This window comes from Artibeus jamaicensis, unplaced genomic scaffold, assembly GCF_021234435.1.
Source record: "Artibeus jamaicensis isolate MK-2021 breed Jamaican fruit bat unplaced genomic scaffold, CSHL_Jam_final contig_76, whole genome shotgun sequence".
In the NCBI taxonomy this organism is placed as follows: domain Eukaryota; kingdom Metazoa; phylum Chordata; class Mammalia; order Chiroptera; family Phyllostomidae; genus Artibeus; species Artibeus jamaicensis.
In genome coordinates this window covers 2,141,694-2,162,237 of record NW_026521954.1, presented here as the reverse complement: position 1 = coordinate 2,162,237, position 20,544 = coordinate 2,141,694, and the positions used below count along the sequence as shown (strand labels likewise).

Here is a 20,544-nt window from a genome sequence, read left to right as displayed (position 1 = left end):
CAGAACTCTGGTTTCAGTTATATTTGTGTGTGCTTAACTGTGATTTAAATTTCTTCCTCACGGATGACAGACAACAGAGGTCGCAAGCCATCAGCCTAGGTACATAAAGTATAACTAATATTGGGTCTTCCATGATTAGTAATAATAATAACTAATATGGACGCACTTAAAATGGGCCAGGTACTATTCTAAACTCTGTGTACCTATTAACCCATAAGATCACCATAATAGCATAGTCAAGGAGCTACTGTTTTTATAAGTTTGGCCGGTGAGGAACTGAGGTTGGAGGTCGCATGGCTAGTGAGCTGCAGAGCTGGAACTCACTCCGAGGCCGTGCGGCCACAGACCTCCTCTCGCACTGACTTCGCCTGCTGCCGCAGACCTCCGGGCCGAGGCCTCCGGGTACCCCTCAGTAAGCCCGACTGATGAAACTCTCCCTGCTCCTGCTTTCTGCTCTCGCTGCCTTCTCTAGACATGGGTACCAGACCACTGTAATGGGCATGGCCTCTTTCCCTGAAAACGTGGGATTATAAAAGTAGCTAGAAGTAGGGATTTACTGTCACAAGGCAAGTGTTCGCTTCCCTGCCATTCACGATTGTGTCAAAAAAGGACCCAGTTCCCTACCCCCCCAGAATTACCTGTAAGATACTCCTGGTCTGAGGTGGGTTCTACCTCATTTACATGCTAATCAGTGGGAAAAGAAAAGAAAAACCCTTGAAATTGTAGAATAACAACTTAAATGAAAAATTACTGGAACTTAAATTTGTGGCATGTATTTTATACGTAAGTCTCCTTGCTTTTCTGTATTTTAACATAAAAGCGCACCCTAAGTGAAGTGAACATGAAGTGTAATTTAACATGGAGTGGCCTGGGGAAGCAGAGTACCCTTGAGAGAGACCCTCAGAGATAACTTTCATAGAAGAGTCCTTATGTCTAGAACCAATCAAAGCACTTAAGAGATGTTATTCTTTGTCGGACTGTGATTATCCAATGATAATGTCTGGAGATGATTCTGAGTGGGTTATTTTGTTGAGGTCTTTCTTTGGGGAATAGCATGGTTTTTGTTCGTTCGGGTTTTTGCAGGTAGATGGGAAAGTCAGCATGAACGGGGAAACGGCCCACGGCGATGAGGAGGAGAAGGAGAGCGAGGGTCCCCCCGAGGCGCTCGCCCCCTCCTTAACCAAGTCCCAGATGTTCGAAGGTGTGGCCAAAGTGCACGGGTCCCCCGTGGAGCTGAAACAAGACAGCAATGGCGTCGAGATCAACATAAAGAAACCAAAATCCGTTCCCCAAGAACTGACGGTAAGAACCAAACATTTTTTTCCTTTTTGGGATGGTTCCATTGTGAAGGAGTCTGCTTTAAAAAATAAGTAGGTATTGAGAAAGACCGTTGCTTTGGAGGTGGGTGTCTGTGCCAGGACAGGCCACCACAACCCGAACGGCATAAACAAAAGCAACTAATCATCTCAGAGTCCTGCTGGCTAGAAGTCCAAAATCCCGGTGTCGGCGGGGTGGGTTCCTCCGGTTGGCTGCGAGGAAGAGTCTGTGCCAGGCCTCCCCGCTGGCTGCTGGCTGCTGCCAGCAGTCGTTGGCGCTCCTCAGCTTGTGGCCACATCACCCTGATCCCTCCCTAATCCTCACCTGGCGCACTCTGTGTGCTTGTCTGGGTCCAATCCACGTTTCCCCTTTTTAGGACACTGGCTATACTGGAGTAGGGACCACCCTACTCCAGTATTCCCTCCTCTTAACTAATTATATCTGCAACAACCCTATTTCCAAATAACACCACATTCTGAGGGACTAGGGAGGGGTTATAACTTCAGTGTATGGATTTGGAGCAGGGGGAACACAATTCGGCTCTAACAGTGGCTATAAAGAAGGTATAATATGAATTATGAATAAGGAAAACTTTCCTTGTATTCACGCTATTGGTGCCTAGTGTTGCAGAAACATAAGCTCTCAAAAATTTTTTCTGTTTGTCTAGGACCTCATTGGACTTGTTAATACAATTTGCCAATAACTGCTGCTATCAGAACCTGACTTCCCATCCTTGATAATGTGTATAAAAGGGCAGTTTTCTTATTCATTGAAGAACCTCATTTAAACCCAATCTAATTCTTATTAGATTAACCCCTTAAACTCAGAGTCATTAGAAGCACCATTGAATGGCCAAGCTGAAAAGAGTAAGATAATTCAAGAACAGCCGAAAAAGAAAACTCAAAAGAACGTTCTCTTTGCCTCTTGGGAGCATAAAAGGCCATCAGGAAGGTGATGCATTCTCAACTGTCACACCAGAAAGGGGCCATGCTGCTCTTGCTGATCAAAACCAAGCTCACCCCCTCCGGTGCAGCCTGCTTTTGGGGTGCACGCTGGCCTCAGATCAACCCCATTTGTTCTCACCAGAGGCTGATGTCTGCAGTTTTAATTTATTGCATTTGGGCTGGAATTTTAAGGGATGGGGAAACCTGTCACAATTTTTCCCCAGCACCTAGAAAGGTGTGGTCCTGAGGAGAGCTCTTCTCCCAGGCCCAGGGCTGAGTTGAATGGCTCAGCTAGCCAACCACCCCCAGCAGACTGGGGTTCTTTTCCTTATCTCTGGCATTTGTCTTTGGAAGAATAAAATACGTTTTTTTAAAGAGCCACGAGGATGTGATTCTTCCCCACAGAGCTCAAGCCCTGTGAGATTCCAACTGGAATAAACCAAAATAATTTCCTCCCCATGGAAACACATTCGCTGGTCTCCAGGAGCTAGGTTTTGTGATCCAGGCAAATGCCCAATCTCTCAACCTGGAATTTCACTTGGCTTCTCGTGGTAACCCTCTCTGAAGAGTCTACAAATTATCATGAGGTGAATTCCTGAGTTCTGCCAGCAGGCGTGGGAACTTTGCTGGTAGAGTCACTTATGCTCTTAAATTTAAGTGAGAAGTTCTCCCAGTTCATTAGACGTTACAGTGCTGGATTGCGTTTCTGGGACCGTTGGTAATTCTCATCTTATTTCTCCTTTGTCACACTGACCGATGGGCATTTTCTAAGCCCTCTCCATACACGTATTCCTACTCCTCAGTTGGGTGACTCTGTCAGGTCGCAGACCCTCTGCACGTACTGTTGAACACAGCTCTTGCTCACTGCACTTTGGAGAGGCAGCCGCACAGCTGCCCCGCGTGTCCCAGGACACTTACCACACATCACATCACAGGGGTACACGGGCTTCCTGAGGCCCCGCAGGTCACTGATGGGCACAAGCCCTAAAGCCCCCGCTGACAGGTGGAACTTCCTACCTCTCTCTCGTGCTCCCTCTGACCGTTTTGTTGTTGGAGTTTGAGGAAACCCTACCCCTGGCTGAGCAGATTTTAGTCCTGACAGAAGTTAAAGGAATACGTGAAGAGAGCAGATGGTATGAGGCCTAAACTTCCTAAAGCAACTGTTTAATCTCCCTTGTTCTAAGCTTTTAACCCTTTGGCGGGAAAGCTTCGTCTGTCCTACTCGGAGACATAGGGTGTTAAGTACAGGCTCCTAACACAAGAGAAAGGGGGTTGGTTGGCTTGGTTTTAGACTGGTAAAGCTCCCTTAAAAATATGCTCATTCTCAATAATTACCAATTTTCTTATTTTTACAATGACCAAAATGAAAAGGAAGTAGCCTACTTTCTTTTGTATGTAAGGTGCTTTCCACTTTAATATTTGTATTGCTAAACTCCCTAAAGGCAAAGAGAAGACGGATTGAAAGATTTCAAAGTGAATACATATCCCCCAAAACATCTTACGTTAAGAGAAGCAACATTAGGTGATCTGAAAAAAATCAGGTTATTTCAGGAGTTCGTACAGTAACAAGGAGGAAAATCCAACAAGGGTGGCCTCGGGAACCTTCCTCCCGGAAGTCCGCCCGGCCCTGGGCAGACCCGAGATACGAGTCCAAACTAAAGGAGCAGCCTAAACATCGCTTCCTCCATGTGTCTCTCCCTTGAAGAAACTGCCTAGTTTGGAGTAATTTCTAGTTTGATAAATCCTAGTGGTTCTGAAGATGTCATTTATCTACGCTGCCTCTAGTATTTTAGGCTCTTGAATTAACTAAAAAGGCAGGACTCTTACCTTATTTCTACATCAGTAACTACCTGTGTATGTCTATTATACTATAAGCTAAGTTATTAGCTATCTATGTGAAATTTTGGCTCATTACTAAATCATTCTTCATACTTGCTTATACTTGACACCAAAAGTTTCCCATTCAGAATGTATTGCCCCAAAAGTCATTCTAAAGGAATCTCTTCTCCAATAAACCTCCCCTCATTGTATATGGGATTCCCCATCTTCCAAGGAAAGCACTTCTTGACTATGTTATAGCCAGTGTATTCCTGTTGAAATGGTTGAATCGGTGATGGCAAAGTATGGTGATCAGCTTAAAACATGGGGCTGCACTTCTGAGCCTCCCAGGGCTTGATACCAGCTTGGACCTGATTTGCTCTCTTTTTAATTCATTTGCCCCATTCTGTGGGGCTGTCAAAGGAATAGTGTTCTTCTGTTTAAATAGTGTCTTTCTTCCAAAAACTGCATTCCCAACAGATACACTTTTTACAGAGGAGTAGCCTCACCCACCAGTAAAATGTCACAGTTCCTTCAGGGCGAGCTGGAACTAATCAAAGGGCACAGAGCAGTGGGCAGGGGCCTGAATCCCACCCATGCTGTGGGGCAGCAGGAAAGGCTGGCTCCAGGACCCCAGCGGCACAGGAGGCGGTTGGAGTGTTGGCCTCTTGTACCGACACAAGTGTTTTTGTGCAACATTCTGTCATCTCTTCAGGTTCCTTATACCTCATCTTTCTTATGGGAAACTGTTAGGATCATGGATCTCTAACTTTAGAAATAGATACTTGCCCTGGCTGCTGTGGCTCAGTGATTGAGCACTGGCCTATGAACCAAAGGGTCACCAGTTCAATTCCCAGTCAGGGCACATGCCTAAGTTGTGGGCTGGGTCCCTGGCTGGGGGTGAGAGGCAACCAGGAGGTATTTCTCTTCCTGTTTCTCCCTCCATTTCCATCTCTCTAAAGATAATAAATAAAATAAAATCTTCGAAAAAAGATACAGATCCTAAATTAAGCTTGCTATTATTATTATTATTTTAATAGTCTGCTGTATCTATAGATACCAGCAATCCCACGTGATCCCCTGTAAAATCATCTCTAAATAAGGAGGTTGGGACAGCAATGACCTTGCCCATGGTTACATGTTAACTAATAAGCATGAACTGAGGACCTACTCTGTGCCCCATTTTTGAGATAGAAAAAGAATCACACAAACTTTCTGGGAAAGCACTTTTCATAAAGCAATTAAAGTATATCAAATGATAAGTGCTCAGTAATAGGGTCAAAAGACTAGAAGGGATGTAAGATTTCAAAGAACGGGTAAGATCATTATGGGTTGCAGTTAGTCGGGAAGATCTTGTATGGGATGTGGATTTTGAAACTTGACCTTAAGTGCAGGATTTGCATTGAAAAGGAGGAGGGAAGCAGGCTCTTCTACATGTTGGGAATATTCCCATCTTCCCACACTCCATATGCTTGGCATAGCAGAAATGAATGCACGGACAGTGGCGAGGGGCCTTCAGTGGGGGCCCAGCGGGGATCACAGAGCTAAGAGGTCACGAGGGTGACCAGATGCTGTATACTCCCAGTGAAAGGACAAGTTTTCCCGGTCTCTTCCTGGGGATCTCTGAGATATTCCCCAGTGGAAATCATGACATAGCACAAATACAGACTTCTAGAATCCAGGACCAGAAGAGAATATGGAAGGTCTTCTAATCTGAGGACTAATTTATTTTGTTTAATGACCTACGGAAAGATGTTTTATGTCTCCCTCAAAGCTTCCCCGGTGTCTTCTTGATCTGATCCACTGTACATTATATTTGTATTTGAACCTCTTCTTTCCTCAATGGTACTGAAAATGACCCTTTCCTAAATACATAAGATCCTCTTTGACTAGGTCAAAGATCAAACCCCTCCCGAGCAAGTTAAACTATCTGAGGGCCAGTTTATATTTAAAATGAAAATAATAATATATGCATCCAATGGTTGTTGTGAGAATTCATGTATATACAGCATGATATTAAGGTGGCTCATAGCGGTGCCCTTAAGTTACTTTTAATAGTCATACAACAAATGAGAAAAAGTTACAATATATTTTTTCAAAAGCTCAGAAAGATGATAGGTGTAAAGTTTTTTGCATTAAAGTAAGATCATCAAAATTACCATCTTGAACAGATGTGAATTTCATGCAGAATTCACTTGAATTCCTTGTTGTCTTCCAACTCTGCTTGTCAGTCATTCCAGGTGTAATTCTCTAACACACATGCAGATGTGAATGGCTTTTTCCAGAAGATGATTGCCTTTGCAGATGGCCCCTTATGATTCTTCTTTCAGCTCTTTTGCTTCTCTTATTATTCACTCTCCCCCAATTCTGGCTTCCCTCTGGCACCGAGACGCCCAGGACCCCCACCCATCCATCTCTCAGTCACTCTGTTCCATGACCATTGGTCAGCTCCCTCCCTCTGGCTCCTCCCAGATGATGCCACGCGCCCGCCCTGCTGACCGGGGCTTCCCACTAGGTTTTCAGCAATTCTCCCTCATTGACCAAGAGCCAAATGCAGTGATCAGATACCTAACCTACTTCATCCGTTCTTCTCAAACTGAGTAACTAGGTCTGTTTTTTCCACCTTGATAAAGATCCAGGCTTTCCTCTTGAAAATTCAGTCCTTTTCTAATGTCTTCTGACCCAGGAAAGCAGACCAGCAGATCTTTTTTGAAATATTTCATTTTGCAGTGAGCACAGCATGAAGGCATTTGAGTAGGTGCTGTTTTCCGTACAACTGAGACCAACTGCAAATTCCTTCTAGACGTCAAATGTCAGCAGACATTTCTTTAGAAACTTTTTCTCCTTCTAGAAGTAGTTGTAAGGATGTTAGATTTAATGCTCTTTAAAAGTCATTAAAAATCTTTAGGAACAGAAGCATTTATAGACTTCAACAAAGTACACATCAGGGACAATAACAAAATCAAATCCAGCCCATCTTACCTGGAGCCTCACATTGTTGGTTTGAAAAGTTTAAGGCAAAAAGAAAACACTTAGGGAGTGGAGTGGCTGATTGTTTATGTAGATCATCTCTCATCCAATGAAAATAGACATATATTTGGAGGGATAAAAGTGAAGGGGCAAACACATGCATGGCGTATGCAGCCAGAACATAAGTAGACTGATTTTCCAGGCGTGTGTCCAGATAAGTTATTCGAGACAGGAGCCAGGAAATCGCTGAGTCACAGAATGGTAGCTCAGCAGAGGACCTTGGACGTCACATTTTCCAGTCTGTACAGGTTCAATGATCAGTCCAAGTTCGCCTAGTTAGTCTGTCCTAGAAACAGGACCAGCCACGCCCTAGGTCTCAGAATGGTTCTTGGTCTCCCCTCCACTTTCCAGTGCATTCTTCAATGTCGCCCTCTAGACCAGTCCACCAGTAAGAGTCTTGTTCAAATAAGCAGTGAGATACATAGTAGATTTTGTGGCTAGTCCATGTCTACCTCAAGCCAAAAAACTGCCACCTCCCACCCATGGCCTCAGGGTTAAGTCTGGCATCAGAGCCAGTTTGGATTATGTTCTCAGTCAAGAGGAAGCCAATTCCTGGCTTAGGCCCCTGTAACTTTTCTGTGCTCTCATTCATTGGTGTCCAGGGATCTGTTTTATTTACTTATTTTCATTCTTGAGAAGGGAAGGCCTCTGCTCTGTTTAGCTGTAACCAAAGGAAAGTGTGGGTCAGAAAGTGAATTTTCCAACAAGGCGGGTTTGTTTCAGGCAAATCTCTGATTCTGTCAGGACTGGTTAAAACTGCCAATTTTGAACTCATGGCCTTTGAAATAACGATGTGAGTACAAAAGTAACAAACCCTCAAGATACAGTATCCCAACTCAAGTTCATTAAACTATTCCCCTTGTTCATTAACGAGGATTCCTCTTGTTACATATAATCTATAGATATTGCTGAATACAGCAAATTATAAAGAAAATACAAATACCTATTACTCCAGCCTCTCAGAAATTAATACTAAGATTTTTACATGCATATTCTCTTTTTTTCTCAGTGCTTGTAAAATATCTTTAATGGGCTCATGTTATTCAAATTGAATTGTAGCTTGCTCTTTTTCTTCATTTATCCTGAATATTTTGCTAGTAGTAGCCTGATTTCAATGGCTAGCATGCATTTACACTGAGCTGGTTTAAATGGACTACGTGCCTGATTTGAAAGCTCTAAAATGGAGGGATGGCCCCAGGCAGTCTGGTCTCCAGCTGTCCTGGGAAGTGGAGACTTGGCTAAATTGCCTCCTGAAAGGTTCCGGAGAGTTCTTGTCTTTAGTGGAATAAATGGAGATGTAGATATAGAAAAGAAAGAATGAGGTAGAATGAATGACAAGAAAAGGGAATGGAAAAGGCAGTCTGAATCAGCTCAACAATAAACTTGGGACCCTCAGGTTCTAGAACGCTTCTTACCAATCGAAACCTTGACATCCCCGGGGAAAACTTGGAAGTAGGTGTGACTCTCAGCCCGATGATGGGGCATTGAGGTTACCAGCATAAGGCAGGACACCCACCTCCCCTGCCTGCTAGCACTGTGACCCTGGGTAAGTCACTTAGTGTCCTGGGCTTCGGTTTGCTCAACTATATAAAGGGAATCATTTTGGTACATACCTTAGAAGCTTGCTCTGACAATTAAATGAGATAAACCATGTGGTAAATGCTGGACACATTGATCACGGCTCCAGTAGCCACAGTACGAAGCCTTGAAAGCATCACTTTAACGGAGGATAAATTGGGGCATCTGGGAGCTCGGTGTCTGAGTGTTAAGCCATATAGAAGTGCATTCAGAAATGAATGAGAATTCTTGAAAGTGGAAGTTTTCCATTGGTCTCACGTACGTAAAATACTACTGGAATGTGATGTGCTAGCAAAATAATTCTCAATGAAGTAGTGCTTGAGGATTTTGTCTCTGTTGTATTATAAATGATATCTAAAGGATTTGCGTTGTCTTCTTTCATTGATTCCAATTGGCACACTTTCCGCATCTGAACCTCTCTAGATTGGATGTCTTATCATCAATCGTGCATCATCTCTAACAGACAGGGTGTCTTCTTTCTTAGTAGCCCCTAAAGTAATACAACCTAATATTGGGGGCACAGGAGATTTAGTTAAGCATGTGCTTTCTTTTTGTTGTTCATTGTGAGGCTGCTGAGGCTTTGGCCTGGGTTTTATAGTGATTCGTGTTTCTTCTAATAATTGGAAACACCAGAGTTTTCAAGCGTTAACTGCAAATTTGTTTCCCAACCTCAGATAGTTTTCTATAACCTAATCCAATTTGGGGAAAACCTAAAAATAAATATTTCTAGGTTTACCCAGTATTTTATATATTAACATCCTAAAACATAAAATACTATCACATACTGAAATTTCTATATATGAAGGAGCATTTTAACAAAACCCAACTTATTCTTTTGTAGTGCTACTATCATATCAGTCATTGAAATAAAAATGTAAACACACATATGCAACATACATATATAATTTAAATATAATAAGAAAATCTTCAGTCTATTTAACTATTCTCACTCTTTAAATCTCTTAAAAGGATTCAGTTCAGGCTTGTTGATATGTTAGAAAGTTATAAAATTCGTTAAATAATATAAATGTAATGTTTATTTCCTGCCTAGGGTTTTTAAAGTGCATTTTAATTTAATATCATATTCTCCCAGAATTGATACATGTTATCCATCATTAGAAAATGCCCATCTAATTATGAAGATTTCAAAACTGCCCCATCTTCCAAAAGGCACCTTCTGCCATGAAGTACTGTGTAAAATCTTTTAGAAGCTTTAAGAGGATGTTACTTAATATTAATTGTGTATTTTTTAACTATAAGATTTGCAATTTTTAAAATTTTTTAACAGTGTTCTTTTCCCTAATATTTTTGTTGTGGTAAAATACACATAGCAAAATTGATTGTCTTAAGCATTTTTAAGTGTACATTCAGTGGCATTAAGTTGTTCATATTCTTCTGCAACCATCACCAGCGTCCGTCCCCTGAACTCTTTTCATCTTATACACGGAAATTCTCTAACCCTTAAAAAATGACTCCCCCATCTCTCTCCCCAGACCCTGACAATTACCATTGTACTTTTTTGCCCCGCTTTCTTCCCATATTCCAGCCTCTGGTAACTACCATTCTACTCTCTGTTCTGTTCTATTGATCTATGTGTCTGTTTTTGTACTAGTACTGTACTGTTGTTGGTTACTATGGCTTGATAATATAATTTGAAGTCAGGACCTATGATGTCTCCAGCTTTGTTCTTCTTGCTCAAGATTGCTTTATCTATTTGGGGTCTTTTGTAATTGTAGATTTTCTTCTTCTTATTCTGTGAAAAATATCATTGGAATTTTTATAGGGATTGCACTGAATCTATAGATTGTTTTTGAGTAGTTTGAACATTTTAACAATATTAATTTGTCCAATAGATGAACACAGAATAGCTATTCATTTATTTATGTTTTTTTCAACTTCTTTAATTGATGTTTTATAGTTTCATTATACAGATCTTCTACCTCCCTTGTTAAATTTATCTTAAGTATTTTATTCTTTTTTATGCTATTGTAAGTGGGATTGTTTCCTTAATTTCTTTTTTAGATATTTGTATATTGACTTTATTTCCTGTAACTGAAGTCATTTACTTATTTTAAAGGTTTTTTTTTTGGGGGGGTGCAGTCTTTAGGGTTTTCTTTCTGTAAGATTATGTCCTTTACAAACAGAAACAATTTTACTTCTTTCTTTCCCATTTGAATGGATTCTGTTTATTTATTTATTTTGCCTTGTTGCTTTGGCTAGTACTTCTAGTACTATGTTGAATAGAAGTTGTGAGAATGGGCACCCTTGTCTTGTTTCTGATTTTGGAGAAAAAGCTTCTATCTTTTCATCACTAAGTATTATGTTAGTTGTGAGCTTGTGATGTTTAGGTATATTTTTCTATATCTGATTTGTTGAGGTACAATTTTTATAGTCTGTAATATTTAGGTACATTCTTCTATACCTAATTTGTTGAGAGTTTTTACATGAAAGGATGTTAAATTTTGTCAAATGCCTTTTCTACATCTATTGAAATTATTATATGATTTTTCTCTTTCATTCTATTAATATGGTATATCAAATTTATTGATTTACACATGTTGAACCATACTTTCATATTTGCATAAAGTTTTACTTACCTTTTTAAAAAATTAATGACCATTTCCACCAACACATTAACTTTTTTTTTATCTTCACTTGAGGACATGCCCACATGAGAGAGGGTAAGGGAAGGAGAAAGAGAGAGACTGGTTGCCTTCTCGTAAGCACCCCTACCAGGGACGGAACCCACAACCTAGGCATGTGCCCTGACCAAGGATAAAACCCACAACCTTTCAGGTTATGGGATGATCCTCCAACCAACTGAGCCACACTAGTCAGGACCCAATGTGTTCACTTTAAAGAGCTTTTATTTTGGTTACTTGAAAGGCAAAATTTGATTTATGGGTAAAAGGTATATACTTATGAGAGATCAATAAATCCATAGCTTCCTGAGATCCCATGGGGATATTTTATAAAGTATTGAATAGTGCCTTCTCTGAAACCAATTCTAGTTTTTATCTTAAAATCTTTTAAGGTTTATAAAACATTTTATTCATACTTTACAATTTTAACTTTAGCCTTTTATAATAAAACACTATTACTAACAAACATGAAAGTCATTAAATTGTCCCCTTTGGTTGTGGAGGTATATTTTAGCAAGTATTTAATTTGACTATCATTTACTTGTATCATGCAAATGCTGTAATATCAGTGGGAGAATTTTGGAATTCACTCTGGAGTCAGTTGGCTCCCAACTAAAGATAACATAAAAGTACATTGATTTTATTTTATGATTATAGAAGCAATATGTAGTCATTGTAGAACATTTTGGAACACAGAACATTTATTTGAAAAAGTCACCCAAGATTTAAGCACATTAAAAATAATCATTAGTAACATTTTAATGTTTCCTTGCTGTCTTATATATGTAATAATAGAAATATGTATGCATTTATATGGCATATATAAAATCTTTTATATGTAGGCATCATGAATATAGTTTACATTTTTTAACTTAACATTAGATAATAAATATTTTCACATATCATTAACTATTATTCAGCACCCCTTTATGATGGCATGATATTTCCTATTTTGAACACACAGTAGTAATTAATTCAGCCACTCCTCAGTTGTTGGACATTTAGGTTGTTCCACATTTTTTTGTCATAAATTCCATCAAGCATCAAACCGGTGCACTTGAGGTGCTGCTGCAAGAGAAGCACACGAGCCCAACACCGATAAACTGTGGTGCTGCTGAGAGAGATGGACGTCATGGTGATGTGCCAAGGGCATTCCACAGCAAGATCCCAACTTTGTGGGAGAACAAGGGAGTAAAGGCGCAAAGTTCAGCCATAGCTGTAAGAACAGAAAGGAAGAGACAGATACGAAAACTATCGTGTTAGAGCCCTGGCAGGACTTGGCGGATGATGGGCACTCAGGAAGTCCGAGTCAGGAAACACTTCAAAGTTTAATTTGTGTGATGGGGGAAATTAACGCCAGGACAGAAAGCACTGGATTTGGAAGAGAGGCTTGTGCGAGGGCAATATTTAGTGGTTGAGTGTGAGCCATTGACCATGACGATGACGACGGGTTGGCCCAGCTGGAGCTTTGGTGGACTCTAGGGGTTAGGAGATGAAAGTACAGGTCATACATGGAAAAGGGACATAGTGGTGAACCCCTGGGAATAATCACTATTATACATTTGAGGGTGACCCAGCACAGGTGGAGAAAAATAGTCGGAAGTTTTTAGGAGTCACCTGTATTTTTACAAAAAGAAAAGAAATAAGAACTTGTAGAAGTCCAGAGAGAGAGCATGAACGAGAATATCAGAACTCGGGTAATAGAGTTGTTGAAAGCCCAGGAAGGAAGGGAACATCAGGAATAAACCCCACAATGCTAAGCACCACAGGCATCTATCTATGCTGAAGGCAAGCAACTGGGATGTTACTTGTAATCTTAACAAGAGAGAAAAATTTCCGCACTGTTGATATGACCCTTGGAAGCAAGTGGGTAGGGGTAACTATGATTTTGAAAATTCAGTGGTGAAAGGAAGAACAGAATGGGCGTGGGCCTCTGAGGCAGCCAGAGGGGCGTGGGCAGATGGCTGGTGGGTGTGGCGGTGCTGCTGCTTCAGCATCTCTTTGCTCCTGCACAGGACGTCTGCTTCTAGCAAAGCCGCCCTTCACGGTAAACCTGCCTAACAAATTCAAAAGAGTGAATTCCTATAGCCAGCTCACCTTGTTGGCCTAAATAGTACTATTTGAAAAAAAGAAAGAAGGAAATCCTTTACTTTATAGAACCTTCAAAGGCATTATTTATTCAAGAGGACATAAAAATCTTTTTTTCAGGCAACCACTGAGGATATTGACCCGAACAGTCAAGAAGATAAGATTGATGGCGGAAAACCACACAAAGGGAATATGGAACTTGCCTCCTCAGGTTTGTTTCCTAACAGGCTAGTTTTAAGGTTCTGTAAATCATGATCATTCTTCAGATATTGATAGAATGGAAATGGACTCAAGAATTGCTCCTGAGCAACACAAAGGAAAGGAGATTCTAAAACTGGTGGGGTTGTACCGCCACCTAGAGGCTTCTAGGGAAATTCTGATTGGTTTCCCTGGCTTTGTTTCGATTTTTTAAATCTCCATAATCATAAATAAGATTATATTGCCCCGAATAAATAATGATAATAACTGAGGGTCATATTTTAACATATAGTAACAAACAATATAGATTATAGATAAGAAATATATCATAAAATAGACACTGAAATAATATAGCTGTTGAATAATTTGAAAGAATAATATGGACAGTGAGCATGAAGAGACCTACTGTTTCCTGAATTAATGTTTATCAATATTTATAACATATTTTCTCTCTTGATAAGCATAAAAGTCTCTCACCCTCTCCCAATTCCAAGGTATTTTTAAATGACCTGTTACAACAAATTAAATGCCATGACTAAAAATTTCAAACTGGATTACCCCTCCTCATCTCAGCATGCGCCCCCAGGTGGTGACTTCCCCCCACTCTAGAGGGTACCCAGTTCTTCCTCTGCGTATCAAAGAGCACTTGGTTTCCCTTGCGTTCTGTGTGCCATGCCATCCTTACCACATTCAGTTATGGAGACGTGATGATGAAAAAGGACGCAGACACAAGAGGAAGAAGAGTCAGGCTGCCACTCAGTCTCCGGATGGAAATCACATGGAGGTGTCCGTCCAGCCAACCCGCCAATCACAGCGTTTCCTGTCAGCATTTTGTTTCCTGTAGCATTACTCACACGCCAGCTCTGAGTCTTGTTAGGAACTTAAGTTTTTGATGGTGGTGTGCTTAATTTTTAAACATAATATGAAAATGCCTAGAGAATTCTGGCATCTTGGGCTCTTTTATACATCTCATCACACAATGATCCCACTTCTTTATGTTTCTGGGTGTGACTCCATTTCAGAGCCACCGCATTTTACAACGACAGTGACCCGATCCAGCCCGACCGTGGCCTTGGTGGAGCTGTCCTCCAGCCCCAAGCCAAAGAACGATGTGCTGGAGGAAGAAGACCCGAAGTCGCCGAAGACACCAGAGAATGAAATGAGTGGGAAGGTGGAGTTGGTGCTGTCACAAAAGGTGAATTGCGAAGTGGGTTAAAGCAGTTAAATTTAAATTAGCGTGGCCTCCTGTGTCAGCTGGCTGCTGCTGTGGCACTTGTCCCTAACGCAGATCTGTCTTCCCTTCCTGTCTTTTTCTATTCTTAACCTGTGTTGTTTTCCCAAATACAAATGTACTCCATGTTCATTATAAATAACTTAAATACATATGGGAAGATGCATTCGTCCACTGGGGCTGCTGTAACAGAATGCCATAGACTGGGGGGCTTACAAGTGACCAACTTTCATCTCTCACAGTGCTGGAGGCTGGGAGGTCCAGGGTCAAGGCAGCTTTGGGTTCTGGTGGGAACCCCCTTCCTCGTTCACAGACGGACATCTTCTCACTGTGTCCTCGATTAACCGAAGGAGCTCTCTGGAGTCTCTTTTGTAAGGACACTAATCCCACTCCTGAGGGTTCTGCCCTCGTGACCTAATCACCCCGCCCTTATAACACCATCACCTTGGGGTTTAGGATTTCAACATAGGAATTTGGGTGTGGTCACAAACATTCAGTCTATAGCTATATACTTTTAAATTTATATTTATAGTAATGTATACATATGTAACAAATTTATCAAGTAATATATGTACATTTCTAAATGATATATAAATAAGCAAACAGAGCAAGAGTGAGAAAAAGTCATTGAAACCTACCTTTCTATTAGTAATAATCATATGTATATATATATTTTCCACATACTTTATATTTTATTTGAAATAATTTTTAATTATAAATACTTGTATATATTTTTAATGCAATATTCATATAAGTTATAGAGCTTATATGAATATTGCATTAGGTTAGGTTATGGTCTGTTGTATATGAGTATGAGCTTGCTTATTTTCAGCTTACCAACGATTCTCTTTACCACAGTTAACTATTTATAGCAGCATATTTCTGATGCCTCTAGATTTTAGCAACAAGGAAACTAGAAACTTATTGTGCTGATATAATGAGTTTAACATCTTGCTTTGATTTAATTTCTTCCTTGTTTGGAGTCTCATCCTTTCCATAATAATTTGGTTTGTTTTCAGGCACAGAGTCCAAAAGTCTTCATGTTTTATACCAATTGTTCTCAATCTTGGCTACCTCTTAGAACTTAAAAGTACACCAAGCACAGTCCAGCTCAAATAAATCAGAATTTCAGAGGGCAGGGCCTAGTCATTTGTATTTTTAACAGCTCCCCATGTGGTTCCAGCATGTCACCAATGGAGAGAACCACTGGCTGCCTGTGGGTTACTCTACAGGTGGTGATATTTCAACTTTAAAAATTAGCTCTAAATTTGGATTGGACTTTAGAATAAAAAATTTACCACTTCTACATCCGATTCACGCCTCGTTTGGTCAATAAATGGTGGCTGTGCACCTACTCTGTGCTGGGCACTGTATTTGACACTGGATATTCACCAGTGAACAAGACACAGCCGCGGCCTTTGGGAGGTGAGAGTGCTGTGTCTTTGTGGAATCTCAAAGGCCTGTTGCCTTCTGCCTTTTGGGAACGTCAGACTCTAGCTGCTGCCTGTTTTCATACACAGAGAAGGAAAGAGTGCTCTGGAGGTCCGAGGAGAGGAACGAGGCTGTAGAAGAAACACTGGGGGCAGGCAGGCTTCCCTGTCTTTGCAGGTTTTGCCTTATCTGTGTTACACTTGTAACCATTGTTTATCATTCTTCCAAATTGACTTTTTGTTCCATTTAAATCTAAACTGAAAGGAAAACTCTTAGAACTTTTTTCAGTCCCACAGAATGAATGCCATCACTAAAATGTGTTCATCTGCATACCTCATCTGCATACCTCATCTGCATGCCTCATCTGCATACCTCATCGTAAACCTCGTCTGTGATCCACCTTTGGATCCAGTGTCACATCTACTCTATGGGGAAATGTTTTCAGGGCCTCTTAACTGTGTGCGTGCTTGTATGTGGGCTCATGCAAAATGGCCTTGGACCTTTGGCCATCTGGTAAACCTTGTTCTCAGAATATTTTTAAAGCATAAAATACACAGAATTTTCTTTGGTATCAAGTGGTACTAAGTACATACAGCCCCTGAATTCTGTCCTGTGGACTCCAGGTTCAGAATTTCTGCCTTCTCTCCTTTCCCCACTGTAGGTGATCACTGTGGTCTCAACAGCTTTTCTTTTCTTACTTCACTTGAGGGTGTTGCAAAGTGCCCGTGCACACAGATCGATACAGTGGTCATTTTGAGCATTTCTGCTGACTGTGAACTGTTTCTTTTACAACTGGGCCTTATCTGAAACATGTTTTTATCAGACTCGAGTATAAAGGAAATGGTATGAGGTCCAGAGGGGAGGGTTGTCACATTGCTGCATGTTTAATTAGTACTGAAGTTCATTGGGACATCTGGTTGACCTCTATAATGCAGAATGAAGTGAGTGACTGTATTTTCTTCAGGAAAAATAAAATCCTACCAAGAAGAAATTCTAGACATTAAATCATCCTGAGGACCAAATCGCAGATCCGCTTATGATGAGACAAGTGCTCTTTCTGTAACCTCATTTGCCTTACTGACTATCAGATTAATTTGTGGGGAACACAGCGCCAGTCAGAGTGAATGAGAGGAGGTCCCGTAGGCAGCTGAAGGACGTGAACTGATACAGCCCTGCTCCTCATTCAGATCTGTGCTCGGAGTCCACTGATTTTCATTTTAGACATTAGTTTGGTAATCCGGTCTTTCAGCAATCAGTTGATGAGAAACAACAAATGAGATAGAAGTTGGTTCTACCAAAGGCCATTAAGATTAAGGAAAATCAAAACATAATTAAATAGCAGTAACAAGAAAATTCTATTTTTACGAAGCAAGCATAAGAATTTGCAAAGCCTGTAATTTGTGAACTATTTACCACAGGACGAGTAATCTAACATGCCTCAAAAATCCCCAAAGGACACCATTGCTATGGTGCTGTTTGGTAATGGCTATTTATGATAAATAATGCTTTTATGTCAACAGGCAAAGTATATTATCTTTAATGTACTTTGCATAAATTCGTTGGGAGAGATGTGTAGTATCTCAAAAATAGTGTCCACTAGAATGTAATATTACTTTAGTATTTAATACATGCATAGTAAAATATTTTAAATCTACATGGAACATCTCACACCCTGACATTATAAATTCAGTATAATGTAGTATCAGGAAGAGAATATGTGACTGATCAATGAGAAAATGGGACAGAGTGGTATATAATTCTGAAGACGGAATTCTGTCTTTCAGGTTTAGAGAAAAGTGGTCATCAAACCTTTATGCTCTCCTTTGGTTTCTCTGAAAAATTGACCTCTACGTTACAGGAGAAGAATACAAAGAGGGATAGGACCATGGGGGAAATTCTCCATTTAAAAGTTAAATGTGGGAGCTTATTGACGTATGCAATATCCATCAACTCTTTAGTTTGATTTCACCTGTGTGTTTATTAATAGATAATGCTGTGTTTATGTCTGTTGCTCATGATCCAGGTGGTAAAGCCAAAATCTCCAGAACCAGAAGCAACCCTGACATTTCCATTTCTGGACAAAATGCCTGAAACCAGCCAGTTACAGTTGCCAAATCTCAATTCTCAAGGTAAAGAGATAGAAATGTTTTATTTTTAGCTCTGCATGTTTTCCTGGGCCTGTAGTAAAATATTCTCTAATTTGAAGGAAGATTATCTCCTTCATGTTGAAGTCCCTTTAGCCATGGTGATGGCCAGAGTCCTTGATGGCTGAATTACTAACTTGCAGAATAGACTTCTGGGGCCTCATCCTCTATTTGGCCCAGCCAGGCACCCCAGCTGCCAAGGCCATTTTGTCATCCGGGCACTATGGGCATGATAAGGCCTACACAAGTGTTTGATACCTTATAATAATTTTATTGGCTCCAAAATGCTTTTAGAAATATACAAAATATAAAATTAATAACTTTAACAAAAGGTTTATAATCTTAATATCATTATCAACTCGTTAATTGCTAATTATCCAGTCTTTATAAAAGATGCACTTGACGGTGATTTTAGAAGAAAGTCAGACCTTCTTTCTTCAGAGTGATGACTGGGTGTGCACTGAGGAATCTTTCCCACCCGTAGATTAAATGTATTGCTCATAACCAAAAACTTCAATCTTTCCAAAAAGCTTTGTAACAAGAATAGGTATATGTATATACATATATACATGCAGATATATACATATATATATGCTGAGGATATATTTTAATATGTTTCTTATGTTCTATGTAATATGTGGAAGGGCGGCCTCTAGAAATACAGGTGTTTAGGGCACTACCCACTGCAGATTCCCGAGTATGTTTTAGGCCCATGTATAGGTTGTGACTTTACCTCTGTACTCTTTAAGACCCCAACGTGAATCCTTTTATCCTTCGAGAAACCAAGGTTTCTCGTTCTATCCCACAACCACACCAAAAAGAGCCTTAGGGATGTGGACGATGCGGGGCAAGTCCCGAGAAGACCATGACCTGTAGAGGCGGTTCTTCAAAACAGGCCACTGGGTTCACCAGTGTGAGCTCTCTCTCTAGATAGGAAATCAGTCAGAGCTTAGGAGGCCAAAACTGTCAAGTTTCTTGTTTTCCTTTTTTTAATGTACTTTCCCTGGGACATTTAACAGACTCATCAGCTTTAGCAAAGAGAGGACAGTACAGGTACATTGTGGCTGGAGATTAATTTTTACTTTTCTTTAAAGGATGGTCAGCTAGCTCTCCAAGGCAGAATCTGAGTTGGCTTCCATTACCCTTTGTTGATGTCTACGAGATAAGTTGGGCTTTTTCTACATACCAGGGAATACTTGGAAGGGAATTCAGTTGGTACATGCACCAAGGAGCATTAGTTTCTTAATGAGGAAGCAAGTTCAATACTCTCTTCAAAACATTTGTTTTAGAATTTTCAGCCCTGCAGCTCTGAAGGAAATTGACAAAAATAGTCTTCCAATGGGGCCAGCAACCAGTCACATTCAGACAAATTTAAATTCTGCCCTATTTCTAGCACTTTGTAATTGTGTAGATAAGTAATGTAGACAGGAAATAGATATATGTTAAGCCATATTAATTAGCTTTGTGGTCTTCTATTTATGTTTACATCCCATTGTCTGTTGTAAGGCATTTTGATTGTAAAATGTGCTATTGAACAGGGACTTCATGCAGCATCTAAATTGAGTGATGGAAAAATAAAATTTGGTAGCAGTAGAGCATTTCAAAAGTTATTTTTCAGGATAACATTATATTTGACATACACACCCTGTGCTGTACTCTGGTTCCTGGAAGCTGCAATTACAGTTGAGGCTCTGGAGACAGAACACCTGGGCTCTAATTCTTACTCATCTAGTTCTTACCCACCAAACTCTCCCTAATCTCTATTTGTCACCTGTAAACTGGAAATAACAATAGCACCAGTCCAATAAGGGCATTGGAAGGATTAAATGAGATAAAGAACAATATAAGGTTTAGCTCAACCCCTGCATCAGAATAAGCACCAATAATAATCGAGCAGTTATAGAATAGCGGCAAGAGAAGTATAGAGCAAAATGCCAGGCAGAAGTGAACTATTCTAAATGTTTTCCTTACAATGAAAGTGTTTATGTTGTGGAGCTGGGGCTTTAAGCAATAATTTTCAAACATGAGTATATACCAGTGACCCAGGTGGGATGGGTTAAAGCACAGATGGCTCCCCCCCCCCACACCTACCCCAGTCCTCACCCCCACCATCTCACTGAGTT

The 20,544-nt window shown here is 40.4% G+C and overlaps 1 protein-coding gene across 1 annotated transcript in view; it reads left to right on the top strand.

Annotated features, from left to right (window-relative positions):
* LIMCH1 (LIM and calponin homology domains 1) overlaps positions 1-20,544 on the top strand; it is a 322,455-nt gene that overhangs the window by 273,163 nt on the left and 28,748 nt on the right. The window contains exons 15-18 of the mRNA XM_053672339.1: positions 1,084-1,302; positions 13,538-13,628; positions 14,638-14,810; positions 18,301-18,406. Coding sequence (XP_053528314.1) covers positions 1,084-1,302; positions 13,538-13,628; positions 14,638-14,810; positions 18,301-18,406 — 589 coding nt within the window. The remainder of the gene's footprint in view (positions 1-1,083; positions 1,303-13,537; positions 13,629-14,637; positions 14,811-18,300; positions 18,407-20,544) is intronic.